The 16,172-nt window shown below is 39.0% G+C and overlaps 1 protein-coding gene across 5 annotated transcripts in view; it reads left to right on the forward strand.

Moving 5' to 3' along the window:
* The first annotated feature begins 366 nt into the window (after positions 1-366).
* ZDHHC21 (zinc finger DHHC-type containing 21) overlaps positions 367-16,172 on the forward strand; it is a 40,724-nt gene continuing 24,918 nt past the window's right edge. Inside the window, exons 1-7 of one of the 5 annotated variants that reach the window (XM_026866395.1) lie at positions 527-545; positions 2,600-2,696; positions 2,946-3,001; positions 6,680-6,883; positions 7,650-7,748; positions 12,132-12,243; positions 13,651-13,789. In XM_026866395.1, the coding sequence (XP_026722196.1) occupies positions 6,730-6,883; positions 7,650-7,748; positions 12,132-12,243; positions 13,651-13,789 (504 nt within the window). In that variant the 5' untranslated portion in view covers positions 527-545; positions 2,600-2,696; positions 2,946-3,001; positions 6,680-6,729. The other 4 variants (XM_026866392.1, XM_026866394.1, XM_026866396.1 and 1 more) reach the window with 4 other exon arrangements.

Consider the following 16,172-nt stretch of genomic DNA (forward strand, 5'->3'; position numbering starts at 1 on the left):
TCCACGCTGCTGCTTTTTGCTGCTAAGTGATGAGGAGGGCATTTGTCACTTTAGAGATGGTAATGGAAGAGGTGTGTGGGTTTTGTTGGCTATGTGCTCCAGAAGCACAGCACAAGGGAATACAATGCCCTCTGACCTTTAGTAGTTTAACGCTTCTATTTTCCAGCTCCTGTAGTTAGTAAAATGAAATTTAGGTCTTCGTTCCCTTCACAATGAGGATCCAAGCAGTGGTGTGCTTAAGTAGCGTATATTATCTGTCTCCAAGCAGCTGTTTGGTCAGCAGTCAGTGAAGATAGTTTTCAGGGATTTGTGATCAGTGAGGATATAGTGTGTATATATTAATATCAAGCCACATCCCAGTCCAGGCTCATGTGACATCTTTCATGAATGCGGTAGATGTTTACAGGTATGTCTTGCAAGATCCTATCTATGAAAGAATTGGGTGGGAATGTCTTGCCTACCTTAACTAACCTGCCACTTAGCAACTATGTAGTGCCAAGGTCTCTACTAACAACCATCTGTTGTATGAACATGTGCAGTGCCAGGTACACGGGATTTTGTCATGGCAAAAATATACTTTTGCTTTTATTAACTGGTAATTCAAATACTAGTTTTGTTAAATGGAAGAGCTGCAGGAGCCATAATGGTAATTCTGACACTCAATACCAACATGTGACTTATTTAAAATGTAGTTTAAAATAATTCAAAATTTTTTTTTCCCCCCTGGTGAAGTGTATTTTTAGTTTATCAGTAATTTTTGACAGTAATTCTTAATATTTCAGTAAAGTCATATCTAAAACCACAGCTGGATCCACAAATTGATGGAAGCTGTTGGTTGTTACGGCCTTGCCTTGGCTATCATAACTATTACAGCAAGTGTATCTCTCCTGCTTCTACTCTCTGTTCCTTTTTCTGTCTGAATGGCTTAGAATGCATCATTTAAGAAAGTGGTGTTTTTCTCAGTCCAGAAGTGTGTTTTCTAGACTCTGTTATTGTTCAGTTTGTGTGGGGTCTTAAAATTGTATTACACAGTGAACGATACTATGAATTATTGATCTGTGTCATTCTGGACTTGTTAAAGCATTTGTGAAAAAAGTTTTGGAAGTCAGATTTCACAAGTCTTACTTTTCTTACTGAAGTAGAAGTCCAGGGCTAACATGAGGCAGAATGTATAGGATCTTGGTTTCTAGTTATGTATCAGTGCAACAGCCATAGAAGTGCAAGGAGCAAGATGTCACCAGAGCTGGTTTCTACTTCTTAGGATGAGAAACTGAGTAATGCTTGTACTGGGTTTGTGACTTGTCTTGATGCAGAATTAAAGTTTGCATTCATGAGCCTGTTAAAACATTATTTTCTGTTAACATTTCTGGTTACTGCAGAGCTCTCTCATTTCTTGGAAGTGACTTTCTGCCTGCCTGCCTCATTCAGTGGTCTCATTATTCAGTGGATGTCACATCAGAAGTCATATTGGGGGTGACTGTACTGAACAGATACTGAATTAATGATGACATTAACTGAACTGGGCAGAGGGAAAAGGGTTAGGAAAAAATGCTGTCCAGGCATCCTGTAATAAAGGTAGTTTTTGAAAGGGCAAGAATAATTTTTCATCATGTAAGAAAGACTCAGTCATGTTTTTGTAAATCTGAAGCATTTCACAACCACATGTACTGTTTGCTTTCAAATGCTTTGAGATGTTTATTTAGAAAAAAAGAGCCTATAAATTAGGGTAAGGAGGAAACCACAAACCCTGTATTTTATCCTAAGTTATATAGCTGGAAAATTTTTAGGCATTGCGTGTATATAATCCTAAGTGTACACGAATATAAATCACTTAATTGTTTCTTTTCAACTGCTTTGTTGTAAATTTGCTCATAGACTTTTTTCCTCTATATATTGTAGTTATTCTTATCAGAAACGATGCATCCTAAAGAACAGAATTATTTGAGATTACTCTTCCTTTCTTTTGACATTGTATTTGAAAGAGTACATAGATTTTTTTAAAGTATGTTTAAAAAGCAAAGACTATAAATTCACCTTGTCTGTGAGTTACATTGGCATCTAGTACTTTCTACCTAATCATGTACTGCATGTATTAGGTTTTCTTAATCCCCCCCAACATATTTATACATGGTACATAAACCAAGAGGGAGAGGGGAAAAAGCTCACTTTGCTGGAGGAAGCAATATATTAACATTGTTTATGCAGTACTGCTGACAAAAGTGTAATGAAAAGTTTAAAACTTAATTTATGATTATACTAGGCATGGATTATAATAGTGTGTCACAATTTAAAGTAAGTGAAATACATTGGCAGTAGTGCAGTTTCATATAGACCTTTTTTCTGAACACTCCAATTCCTTTTAAATCTATATTAAAATTGTAAAACAGCCTAGGACTGTAATTTGAGGAAGGCTAGTTGGAATCAGCATGTCAGTTCAGACATGAGAGGCAAAGGATCTGGATATCTATGAAGAGCTTGAGAGGAAGCTCTACTCAGTGAGGTGAAGTGTGAAGAACAGATTAGGTTATCTATTATACGGTGCCTTTCAAACCAGTGATGATGGTTGTTTCATTATAATGCTCTTTTCTGTCGCTTTCAGAAAAGATACAGAAGATGATGATGAAGAATCTCCCTTTCTTGAGAATGGGGCCTTTTTCTGCATAGTTCCAACTTATTTGTGGAACTTGTTATCAAAGGTATGGGTTTGTGTGAGGTGTTTCTTTTTCCTTTGTTTTTCTAAATATAAAAGCGAATAACGTCATGCAGGCAAAAGTTAGTCACAGTTATAGAAATATAACCCCGATTTTTATTGTGTGTGTATATATATATATAAGCATTCTTATTGTTTCCTGCAGAATTTTGCTGCTAGTTACTCACACATTGTACTTAGGTCACTCAGAAACAAGTATTTCAGTACTTATAGTCTCTCTCTTTTGTTTGTTGAGCTGTTATTTCCCCTTCTGAGGAAGTGCTGTGAAGTCATGGAATCTCTGCTGCTCTGGTAAGATGGAAACAGATGGATTCCTCAGCGGTCAGCAGTGTTTCTGCCTCTGTTTTTTTTGCCCTCTGTGTTTCTGTCAGTCTGCATGATTTCCCCTTTGTAAATCCACACTGACTACTCCCAGTCACCTTCTTGTCCTTCATGTGTTTGGAAACAGTTTCTGGGATTACTTGTTTCACCTTCCCAGGGATCAGGGTGAGGTTAAGAAGCCTGTAGTTGCCTGGATCCTCCTTCTTGCCCTTGAAGACAGGGTTGACAGTTGCTCCCTTGAGTCCTGTGTGGAGGTTTGAACTCAGGCGGCAGCCAGACGTCAGGTGGCTGGCTTTTCATCTCCCCCTCCCCCCACTGGTAAAATAGGGGAGGGACAAAAGAAGAGAATTCGTGGATTGAATAAAAAGAAGGAATTTACTAAAATAACAAGAGAATAAGAGTACCAATAGTGAATTCAAAAGAAAAGGGGTAAAATGCAACAGTGGCTTACCGAGCTGGGCAACCACCCCCAACAGCAGCAGTACCAACCGATGGGCCAGAGAGCAAGAGGGAGCGAGAGCCACACCCCACCATCACATGGTATGAAATACTCCAGTGAAAATTAACTCAATCCTGGTTGGAACCAGGACACACTGGAACCTCACTCAGCTTAAAACTTTCAAACATAATTGAGAGTGGACTCCCAATGACAGGGCCAGCTCTCTCAGCACTCATGGCGGCATCTCATCAGGTCTCATGGAAGTGTTATGTCCAGTTTGGTTAAAGGTTTCTTAATCTGATCCTCCCTCACTCTGAGTAAATCTGTCTTGCTTCATAGTTTTCCACTGGTCTCAGGGGCCTGGGATTCCAGAAAGACCAAGGTGAAGAAAGTGACCTTTTTGTACCCTTTCACTAGGTACTCTGCCCCATTTAATAGCAGGACCACATTTCTTCTAGCCTTCCAGGCACACTGCTCATGTACAAGATGTTCCTTTTAACCTTCATATCCCTCACTAGATTCAGCTCCAGGTGGACTTCGACTTTTCTGATACCATTCCAGTACACCCAAGTGGTATTTCTGTATTGTGTGTGGCCCCACTTCACCTCTGTTCTGTTGATTAGGAGATCTCCACGACTCTCCACATCATCCCGCATCCTTTGCCTACAAATCCTAACCACCGCTGCTTTGACTGATCATAGGTCAATACCTCCCTCTCTCATCGTTCCTAGTCTAAGCCTTCCCCTAGCAGATTGACTGGCCTGTTGGCAAAGATGCTTTTATCCCATATAGTGTCAGGTGGATCCTGCCCACTCTCCCCAGCAGTTCTTCATCCTCAGAAAAGGTTCTGTGCATGTAAAAGGTGGATACCAGCTTTTGACACGAGCTGCACAACCACTTGCTGGTCTGCAGGATCTGTCTACTCCTCCTCCAAGGCCTTACCCTTCACCATCAGGACAAAAGAGACACCAGCTGGCTACCAACCATTGTCCAACACCCTCTGAGCCATGTAGTCATGCCTGACACACTCCCGGTCTCCCCTGACTACATCCGTGGTGCTCATATGGAAGAGCAGGTGAGGGTAATAGTCTGATGGCCAGACAACTGCCAGGCTCAGGAACAGCCTCTCCGTGGTATCCAGGACCCAAGCCCCTGGCAGGCAGCACGCCTTGCCAGGTGACAGGTTGGGCCAGCAGAGGTGCCTCTATCCCTGCATCAGCAGGGAGTTTCCCACCACTGTGCCTTGCCCCACCCTGCCACAGGACTTGGGCACATCCAGTTCAGAGGCTTCATTGGACAGAGCTCCCTGTCTTTGCCTGCTGACAGGGCTCAGAACCTGCTCTGTAGGTTGGAGCTGCAAGCGGATCAGGAACTGTTCTCCTGGTCCCAAGGCTTACGAGCTCCCTGGCTTCACCAGACTTGGCATCTATTTCCATGCCCAGCTTGACAAGTTAAGGCTGTGTTGGCTTCTCCTCGGTGCAGTGAGGGTTCCTGTAGCTGCAGAGTCTTGGAGGGGATCTGGTCCATCTCTTCAGCATCCATGATGTTGTGCAGTCTGCTCACCTCCTCGCACAGCTTGTCTGCTTGATGAGGCAGATCCTTCATAAGTGCATGTTTAGAAGGATTTAAAGTGTTTTTTAATTCTGTAACTGCTGGTTGCCAAAGCTAACTTAAAACAGAGGCACATTAAGAACTAGCAGATTCAGGAGTATCATCATTTATATGTATAGAGACTGTACATCTCTGTGTAGTATATTAATATCAGGTATACAGCAGACTAGGGTGCATGCATGCTACTTACAGTAAAATTAAAAATGAATAGTAAATATAGGCCTAAGTAGGTTTTTATGATTATCATGAACTTAAAAAGTTTTAAGGGCACAGTAGCTATATTCAGTATGCAACATGGGTTTATAAAACAATTGTTAGCAAATTCGATGCATTTTTCAGTTAAAAATAAGCACTTAATACCCTGCTATACTTGGATGAACACACTTGTACTAGAAGACAGCAAACAAAGGGTTATGATAAATAGTGCATAGGCGGGGTGTGAAAAATGTCAGCTTCTTTGGGTCTGATTTTTATTAGAGATCTAGAAAAAGAAGAAAAGACAAACTTGTGGATAATATTAAGCATAGAAATTGTGAATGCAAGTGAGGATAGACAAACATGAAAAAAGTAATTAAAACCCCTGGATACAGAGATGTCTGACTGACAAAATTTCAGGGCCACAGGTAGAAGCTGAAAGGCATGGAAGGAAATCCATCAGAAAAAGACAAAGTTCTCTGAAGCCCAGAAATCAGGGAATCTAATGGATAGGAGAATAGTTTGGGGTTTGTGTGTGTGTTGCAATATCAAGATACATACATGAAGGCAGATCAAGATACATACATGTTACTGACAAAGTAACAGTAGTAATCCTTCTCTTGAAGGTTCTACTGGACAGAGTTTATGACTTGTTGCTGCAGTGTTATGAAGGTCAGTTTATGAAGCTCTGAAGTTCATACTGTAGGACTTGGCAGGGTTTCTTCAGCCTAAACAAACAAAAAAACCCCAGCACACTGAACTATCAGAATGGAAACCTTGATGTTTTAAGTGTGATTAATAGTAAGAAAACTCACTATTGTGTGGTACCTCTTAATGATCTACATGAAAGATGTTAGGGTAGTGTGGATGTCTCCGCTAGTGATTTTCTATAAATGACACGAAGGTGTTCTGTTAAGCAGGGGAAAATTACAGTTTTCTAGGAAAATGTGTGACTATTTTAACAAACAAGCTTTTAAAAAATAATCTTGAAATATAGTTGGAAGACTGTAATAGATAGGTGGAATGAATCCTTGTATAATGTAAGTAATTCCCTGTATTCCTTCTTGGCTTTGCAACCTTTTTGATGGGAGACTTCTTTAATGTTTATATCCTTTGCTGCTGCCAGCTGTCTGACAGTTGCTTACTTTATCTGTTACTGAAAGTTACTTTTTACTGAGATGTAACTAATTAATTAAATCATATTTCTCTTCCTGTTGCTTGAACGGTGTATGTGAAATGTCTGTGGGTTTTCATTTAATTCCTTAAGTCAGTAGCTGACAGGGTTTTGTTTGGTTTTGTTGTTTTGTTTTGTTTTTTTTCCTATTTGAATGTATATGGAAGTCCGTAGGTTGCATGATACTAGTTAATTTACTCCTTTTTAAAAATTTTATTTATCTCTCTAGGATAATATTTTCTTCCTGGGTCATGACAGATTCTTACCTGTTTGTGTTCAATGGCACGACGAATTCACTTTGTGGTTGACCCTCAGGGTTGGTGCTGCATGGGCCTGATTATCTTTGTCTGGCTGTACAATACAATCTTCATTCCGAAAGTCATCCTTTTTCCTCACTATGAAGAGGGACATATTTCAGTTGTGGCAATTTTGTGTAAGTCAATTTAACTTAGCCCTTCTTTCTGCTAGTAAAATAGTATTTAGACAGTAGTTAACATAGATGAGAAAGGTCAGAAAATAAAGAATAAGATGAAGGATAAAGATAAAGGATAAGAGTACTGGGATGCACCCTACATTTCTGTGTTCTGAGAAGCTGAGACACTTCAAATTCAAACTGCTGACACAATTCATTTCAAAGGTGTTACGGTAAAACTTGTTTGTGTGGAAACGCAAGAAAAGCATTAATATGGCTTTCAGATTCTGTAGCTAGAACTTGTTCAGAGAATTGTGGGTTGTAGTACTGATGATAGACAAACTGAGTTTTGTTAGTTTTGTCATACATCTCTGGATGAGTCAGCTAATATGAGTTATGCTAATAGGTTTTGCTGAGGAAAAGGCTTGACTTAAAATGAACCAACTTTTAAAGTGAGGCTGGGCTATTGGGAATGTCCTTTTACATAGAGGCTTTGAAGTCTAGAATCATTGGTGCTATTTGATAAGACTGGAGGAACTTCTTAAATCCTGTAGTAAGGTCAGTGGCATCCTGCTGGTGTTGTCAAAACAGTGTTCACTACTACTTTTTCCTCTCCCTTTTTAAGACTGGAGAGTAGACTGTATAGTACCAAAAATATATCTGGAATTGAATGAGAAGGCTGAGTAGTTTTCAACTCAGTTCTGGAGCATGTGTATTTTTGATGCAGTGTATAGTAGGTATTTTGTACACCTGAAAAATACTAACAAATGCTTATTTATTTTTTCAGGTTATTACTTCTGCTCCTTGTTTTGTATAGCTTCATTACTAAGAGCCTCAGTAGCTGATCCAGGAAGACTACCTGAAAACCCAAAGATACCAATTACAGGTACATCAAGTTGTTTCTATATAATTGAATAAAAATTATTTCAATGTCCTCAAAATAATTAGGAATCAGTTTGATTTTGTGAGATTTGGTGGAAGACAAGAGCTGTCTCTGCTGAAGCCTATATTGTTAATGAAATTAAAATGGGTATGTCACTGTTTTTAACTTTTATATTTCTAGTGCTTTCCCTTGTGTAGACTCAAAACTTCTTTTTCAAACCCTGTATTCCATCAGAAGTTTAGTTATGTAGGAACTTCTGCTAGGAAATTTTTCTGTGAGAAGAATTAGTTTGCATTCTAGGCTTTCAAATATATTACATATACTTGATAATATTTAATAAGTAATGTTTAGGGATGGTTAATCATAATTCTGCAGCTTTTGTTCTAAGTAACTTTATAAGATACTGGCAGTGGCTGTAGAAGATACTCTTAAGCTGGATTTTACCTTTGCCTTTTTTACACTTTTTTTTTTTTCAGTGACTTATGTTTGTAAGGCTGTTAAACAAACAAATGTGACACTAATTATATTACATTGCTATAGAGCAGCAACTTAATGTGAGAATTCCTTCTGTCCTGGTGAATTTATCCCACAATTCCTATATGGTATCAGATGCTCCAGAAATTGGAGGAAATTTGAAACCTTACTAATAATTAATATGGCTTCATCAATCAAGGACAACAAGAAATGTTTCTATGTTAACAGGAAAAGAAAGACTAGGGAGAGCCTCCATCCCCTGCTAGATGCAGGAGGAAACATGGCAACAAGTGATGAGGAAAAGGCTGAGGTGCTTAATGCCTTCTTTGCCTCAGTCTTTAGTAACAAGACTAGTTGTACTGAGGGAATCCAGCCTCCTCAGCCAGAAGACAGAGACTGGGAGAACGATCCCCCCACAATCCAGGAGGAGACAGTCAGTGACCTGCTGCATCACACAGACACACACCAGTCTATGGGCCCAGACGGGATACACCCAAGGGTGCTGAAGGAGCTGGCTGGGGTGCTCGCCAAGCTGCTTTCCATCATTTACCAGCAGTCCTGGCTGACCGGGGAGGTCCTGACAGACTGGGAATTGGCCAGTGTGACACCCATCTATAAGAAGGGTCGGAAGGATGATCTGGGAAATTACAGGCCTGTCAGCTTGACTTTGGTGCCCAGGAAGCTGATGGAGCAGCTCATCCTGAGTGCCATCACACAACACATGTGGGACAACCAGATGCTCAGGCCCAGTCAGCATGGGTTTGTGAAAGGCAGGTCCTGCTTGACAAACCTCATCTTCTTCTACAACAGGGTGACCTGCTTATTGGGTGAAGGAAAGGCTGTGGATGTTGTCTACTTTGACTTCAGTAAGGTCTTTGACACCGTTTCCCACAGCATTCTCCTTCCTGACAAAACTGGCAGCTGAAGGCTTGGATGGGCACACGCTTTGCTGGGTAAAAAACTGTCTGGATGGCCGGGCCCAAAGAGTTGTGGTGAAAGGAGTTAAATCCAGCTGGTGGCCGGTCACGAGTGGTGTCCCCCAGGGCTCGGTGTTGGGGCCACTCCTGTTTAACATCTTTATTGATGATCTAGACGAGGGTATCGAGTGCACCCTCAGTCAGTTTGCAGATGACCCCAAGTTGGGTGGGAGTGTTGATGTGCTCGAGGGTAGGGAGGCTCTGCAGAGAGACCTGGACAGGCTGGAGCCATGGGCTGAGGCCAACTGGGGGAGTGTCAATAAGGCCAAAGGGACCTGGGGGTGCTGATTGACAGCCCAGTAAACGGGAGCCAGCAGTGTGCCCAGGGGGCCAAGAAGGCCAATGGCATCCTGGCTTGTGTCAGCAATAGCGTGGCCAGCAGGGACACGGAAGGGATCTGACCCCTGTACTGGCACTGGTGAGGCTGCACCTCGATTCCTGTGTTCCGTTTTGGGCTCCTCACTCCGAAAAGATCATTGAATGACTCGAGCGTGTCCAGAGAAGGGCAATGAAGCTGGTGCAGGGTCTGGAGCACAGGTCCTAGGAGGAGCAGCTGAGGGAACTGGGGATGTTTAGTCTGGAGAAGAGGAGGCTGAGGGGAGACCTCATCGCCCTCTACAGCTACCTGAAAGGAGGTTGCAGAGAGCTGGGGATGAGTCTCTTTAATGAAGTATCAAGTGATAGGACAAGAGGTAATGGCCTCAGGTTGCTCCAGGGAAGGTTTAGACTGGATATTAGGAAGCATTTATTTCCAGAAGGGGTCGTTGGGTGTTGGAATGGGCTGCCCAGGGCAGTGGTGGAGTCCCCATCCCTGGGGGTGTTTAAGAGTTGGGCTGACATAGGGCTGAGGGATCTGGTGTAGTTGGGAACAGTCAGTGTTAGGTTAATGGTTGGACTGGGTGATCTTCAAGGTCTTTTCCAACCTGGATGATTCTGTGATTCTCTACAGAGAAAGTTGCTATTTTTATGAACTGTTTGATGCTTTTAAGGTTCTTGTCTAATGCAGAGTTTTACATAACATTTTAGAATGGAGTAGGGGCATTAAACAGCATGAGCTTTGTCACATTAACTGAAAACAGTTTTACTCTACCTGATGTTAGAATCTAGAATGAAGTCTTTGTTCAAGATGATTTAATTAGCCTCAGCACTGTTATTACAGTGTGAACAAATTAGGCAGAAGATAGTAGAAAGGGATGTATCTCCCTGGGACTCATATGTTAAATATTGATCACAGAAAATGTCATGTTAGTGTATTTTCTGCTCCCTTGATACATTAAAATGAAAGGTGGCGCAGACTTGGGGTCTGCAGTCAGAGTTCTTGCTGCAGGAAGAGCAGTGGATTCTGCAACCCAAGCTGAAGAATGAAGACACTCAGTACAGTTACAGACAATTACTTTTATGACTGAATGTTCATTTACCTGCAAAAAACAGGTCCAGTAGAATTTCCCTTTGGGCATAAATGTTCCTTTCTGCTTTAAGGGATCCCTTTGAATAGCTCTCTAACTTCTTCATGCTTCATTCATTTCCTATAGCAATGATACTTCATAGATAATTCTGAAGATGGAACACGTAGGCTTGACTGTGACATTGATACTATGATTTCGTACGTGCTATATCAGGGGTTTTGTATTTTCCAAAGTAGAACTTCAGTTCTCTTGTATTCTCTAGGTTGACAGGAAGACACATTTTTGTCTAGTATAAATTGTATTAAAAAATGAGGTTGGGGTGTTTCTGAACTCTGATAGTAGGTACCCTATTAGGGAGTGACACCTTTGTGACTAGATTTATGGGAACAGATTGTAAATCTGTTTCCATCTGTCATTATTGCAAGTTTAATGGTCTCAGATTCTGGGCTTCTTTACGTCCAGTGTCTGAATCTTATTTTGCAGCAAGAAAGAGAAGGTTAGATCTGCCTGCAGGTGGGTCAGAAGTGCTAAATTTAATGTTATTTTGTTTACATAGGACAGTGCTTTACGATATAAAATTTCAGAATGCCCTACTGTAAAAACTAAGATTTTTTTTTTTTTTTTACCTGGAATGTAAGAAATTTCTCTGTATCAAAAAAAAAGTTCCATTTAGGTAGAAACAATCAGTCAAAGTATTTAAGATTCTCAGTCATGCACCTGTTTTCCTCGAAGACAGAAAATATATGCGTCTGTGAATGGAAGTATTACAGTGTTGGTGCAATTTGTTTCCCATGTGAAGATGAACTTTCTGAATATATCATTTGAATTCTCATTTTCAAAGGCTTCCTCTCATTTGGGTGGTGCAGTTTGGGAGAAAGAATAGTTAAACTGAGTCATAGTGGCTTCTGGCGGTTTGAGCTTCTCAGTATCTCTGGAGATCAGCTTAAAGAACCTAACATTGGGCACCCAAAAATAGTGTATATTTTTAAATACAAGATTATCCTCTATCTGTTCTCTGGTTGTCTTATGTGTAAAATTGCATGTTGTAAGATGCATGTCATGAAATGCTTTGAGATGGAATATGTTCCTGAAGTGTTCCTTATACATTTTATTTTAGTTAATTAACTTTTACAAGTCTGAGAAGCAGTATTTCCTCAGGAGGTTTTGGAATGACAATGAGGTTCTACGATGGTTCTGTCTAGCAAATATGTTTTTTCACAGTAGACATATAAGAAAATAATTGAATTAATGATCTTCCTTGTTTGAGTGACAGCTTTTGTGCTGCAATAATTACTCCTTAGAAATATATAGGAGGAGAGAGAATTTTGGAACAGAAACCTGGCACAGAATGGCAATAATATCTTCCAGTTTAATTAAGGTGACAGTGGGGAAAAAGTTTTTTGTATGCTGCTTACCGTTATCACATTACAGTATGATTTTTTTTCTCTTTGAATCACTAGCATATAGATTTATCATGAGCATGCTGTATGACTTTAAATCCCTCTAAGTATCTTTAAATTTTCACCTAGAACGAGAATATTGGGAATTATGTAACAAATGCAATATGATGAGACCAAAGCGTTCACACCATTGCAGTCGTTGTGGACATTGTGTGAGAAGAATGGATCACCACTGTCCATGGTAAGATCAGGGCATTTGTTCCAATTGTTGTAATGAATCATTTCAAGGTCCATGGTCTTGACTGTTGTTCATTTGTCATATTTCTTTCCCAGTAGTGCTTAATCATTAGACATTTAGAGCAGGGAAAGAACAGCTTTGAGACTTCCTTATGTCTACAAGTAAAATTGACAGAACTGTTGCAGTGTAACATCTTATAATTGTCAAATTGTTATATGCCATATAGTTTTGGAAAATTCACATATTTTGTTTAAAGAATTGGAATTTTTACTCCTAAACTGAGATGCTCTTTATAATAATAATAATAATAATAATAATAATAATAATAATAATAATAGATCATGGCTTCAGTTTTTGGATTTTAGTTTACCAAATGGCTGTGCTGAGTAGAAAATATTACTGACTCATACCATGCTTCACTGTAACCTCTCTGATTTTGTAAGTGAAATTGCTTATTTTAGTGTTCTCTTAACTAGTTCAGTCAAAATGAACTAATTGGCTAAAATTATTTAAACTGATTGTAGAAAATTAAAGTAAACATTTCTGTCAGTAGTTCTGAGGTATCATTTCCACCAAGACTGCAGTGATGAACTGCAGAGGACAGAGTTGACATCAGTATCATACTAAGTTGATTTAGCCATTATTCAAACTACCCATTTTGTCAATCGCTACCTAAGAAAATAGTGTCAGCAATACTGTTTTTGTCATTGTGGCTTAGCTTGGTACTGATGTCTATGCCAATGGTTGTATGAAATTACACCCTGACTGCATTTTTTGCATCAGTGTAACTTCTGTGAAGAGACCAGACCTAGATTTCAAAAGTTTTGAGTATTTTTTCCTCGTGATTCCTTTACTCCTTTATGTTAGAGTATACAGAAGGAGTTTCTGAATAGAGACCTGTTTAGTCTTCTGTGTCTTAGGCTCCTTCCTAAGTCATGCTTATTTGTCATTGGGGTACCCTGTCATCACATTTATTTCAAACCATTCATTTGCATTTCCAGTTTTTGGACTCTACATAGTTCACAATGAGTGAGATGTGTTGAATAGCAGAAGATAATATGTATTGCTGTGAAATTTTGCAGACTTTACAAAAATAATTTTCTTACTTGATTATTCCTTCAAGTTGTAGGAGTATCTTTGCTATATGAAGATACAGAGATATATGTCTCCTAACCAGTGATCTCAGTAAGTCAACCTACACTTTAGGTGGCAGTGTAAGGAAACCACTCTTTACAGTAACTGCTATTTCTAACATGCAGAACATCACTTTGATTAAAATTCGAGTGATTAGTCAGTAGTTCTTCTGTTTGCTCCATAAATAATCATAACTTCTCTTTTTCACAGTATCTTAACTGCAGTGTTAAAGGCTTTGTATTTCTGTCTTTATATATACACTTTGTTTCTCTGCAGGATTAATAATTGTGTTGGTGAAGACAATCATTGGCTGTTTTTACAGCTGTGTTTCTATACTCAGATCCTTAGTTCCTATACACTGATACTTGATTTCTGCCACTACTACTACTTTTTGCCTCTGAAAAAAGAAAACTGGGTAAGAATCTGTTTTCTCTATGAAATGAATAAATAGCTAGTACTGCAATCTAATTTATTTTGGTATCTAGTTACTACAATTCTGCTGGCTCACTTGTTGACAGTAAATCAAATTCAACTAGATGTATGTTATCAAGTGAGCAAACTGATTTATGGTAAGTATCAAAATATAGTTCTAAAAGGGTATATGATTTCTGTGTTAAAAACACAACATTAGAAATCTAGGAAAGGAGGACAGAACCAGTTATGTTCCTTTAGAAATGATTTATGAATACTGGGAAGAAGCAAAGTAACTACTTTAGGTGTATTCAAATTTCTTTTTACTTTCTCCAAAGTAAATTTATGCAGAGCATGTATTCTAAGTCCCTGTTTAAAAATGCTAATACTGCCAGAAAAAATGAGAAAAAAATATATGATCATTCTGAAAGGAGAAAAATGTACATTGGTTTTGAAGCAATACTTTGTGTTGCTTTGAAATGCATGTGGCTTAAGGGAGAATTAAGTTCAGTTTGTTTTACTTGGACTCTATGCCATTATCATATTTCGGCATCTTGGCATCAGCAAAACACAGTTGAACACACAGAGAAAATGGATTTATGGATTGGAATAGAGTAAATAATTAGGAATTTCTTCCATTATGGATCTGAAGTTATAAAGTTTCTGTGTCTGGTGCTCATTTTTGTCTATTATCTGTAATGTTCAGAATATTCAAGAGGTTTGCTTGATAGCTGCTGAATGCTTGAAAGTGCTAGAACGGTAAAGGTGATTTTCTTTTGAGAAAATGTTATGAGAATTTATGCATAAGGAAGCATAAAAACTTCTATCCAAAATCTGAAATGGACTTTGTACAAAACTATAACAAATATAAACACAAGGAGAAAAACCTAGAAAATAATTTTAAAACATACTCAGAATTGGTAAGTGAAGAGACTAAGACCATCCCAGGAGTTGTAGTGTACTTTAAATTTTGTTGAGGTTTTTTCTAAGTACTGAAGTACTGCAGATTTTTTATTCCATGTTGATGGGACACCCCAGCATACTCTCTGATGATGATGTCACACCCATCTTTCAAGGCTGCCGGAGCCTTAGTTATGGGTAAGGCAAGTCTCATTTTTCATTTTGTTGAACAGCTTAAGTTTGTTATATTCTTTTGTATCCTAAATGGTATGAAGTAACAATGCTAAACTTACTGAAAAGTTATATTTCTGGGAAAAAAAAGAATGGGGTATAGCCTTCCAAACTTCTTTCTTGCTCCCATATCAGCCTGCAGTGGATGTGAAGTTTGCAAGAAAGTGTATGTGAAGGTGATGTGTCAAAGTAGAGCTGAAATTGTAGGAAGACTACTTCTTGGATCAACCAGAACTGATAAAAGTGTTATATTCAAGTTGATAGTTGACAACTTTTTATTACATGGAACATGCCAAAGTTGAGGGTTTTTGCAAATCTCTCTTAAAACAACTTCCATTCTAAAGGAATTTAAATTTAAACTTTTTTTCATTTATGTGAATATTTCCATTTGTCATGGTTTAACCCTGGTTGACAACTAAGCACCACACAGCTGCTTGTTCACTTCTCCCTCCTGCTGGTGGGATGGGGAAGGGGATCAGGAAAAAAAAGTAAAATTTATAGTTGAGATAAGACCAGTTAAATAACTAAAATAAAGTAATAATATTTGTAATGAAAATTAATGTAGCAGAAAGAGAAATAAAACCCAAGAAAAGACAAGTGATGCTCAATGCAACTGCTCACCACCCACTGACCAATGCCTGAGCAGCGATCCGCCCCCACCAGCCAACTCCCCCCATTTATGTACTGAGCATGACATCCTATGGTATGGAATAACCCTTTGCCTAGTCTGGGTGACCTGTTCTGGCCATGCTCCCTCCCAGCTTCTTGTGCACCTGCTCACTGGTAGAGCACGGGGAACTGAAAAATCCTTACCTTTGAGTAAGCACTACATCGGTGTGTTATCAATGTTATTCTCACACTAAATCCAGACCGCAGCGCCATACCAGCTACTAGGAAAAAAATTAACTCTGTCCAAGCTGAAACTGTTACTCTAAAAATACAGAAATGAGAAAAATTTGCTGTCTGCTTGGAGCATTCTCCCATAGACACTGCCCTGTAAACTGAGACAGACCTGTTAAATGTGTCTCATGTTTGTCATTTTTTTTTCCCCCAGTTTGTTGCAGATGGTCTTTTCATACTCACTTTATTTTACAGGCATTGTGAGATTTGAGTTATTTTGATTTGTTGTAGGTGCAGTCAAGCTAAAAGATACAAAATTGCAGTCTTTCTGTATTAGTGAAGAAATCTGTCTGAAAAATTTCTTACAGATATGTTACATTTTGGGTTTTTGGAATGTTAATATTTTTGAAAGGTAA

This window comes from Athene cunicularia (assembly GCF_003259725.1).
Source record: "Athene cunicularia isolate RWA chromosome Z unlocalized genomic scaffold, athCun1 chrZ_part2, whole genome shotgun sequence".
NCBI lineage: Eukaryota > Metazoa > Chordata > Aves > Strigiformes > Strigidae > Athene > Athene cunicularia.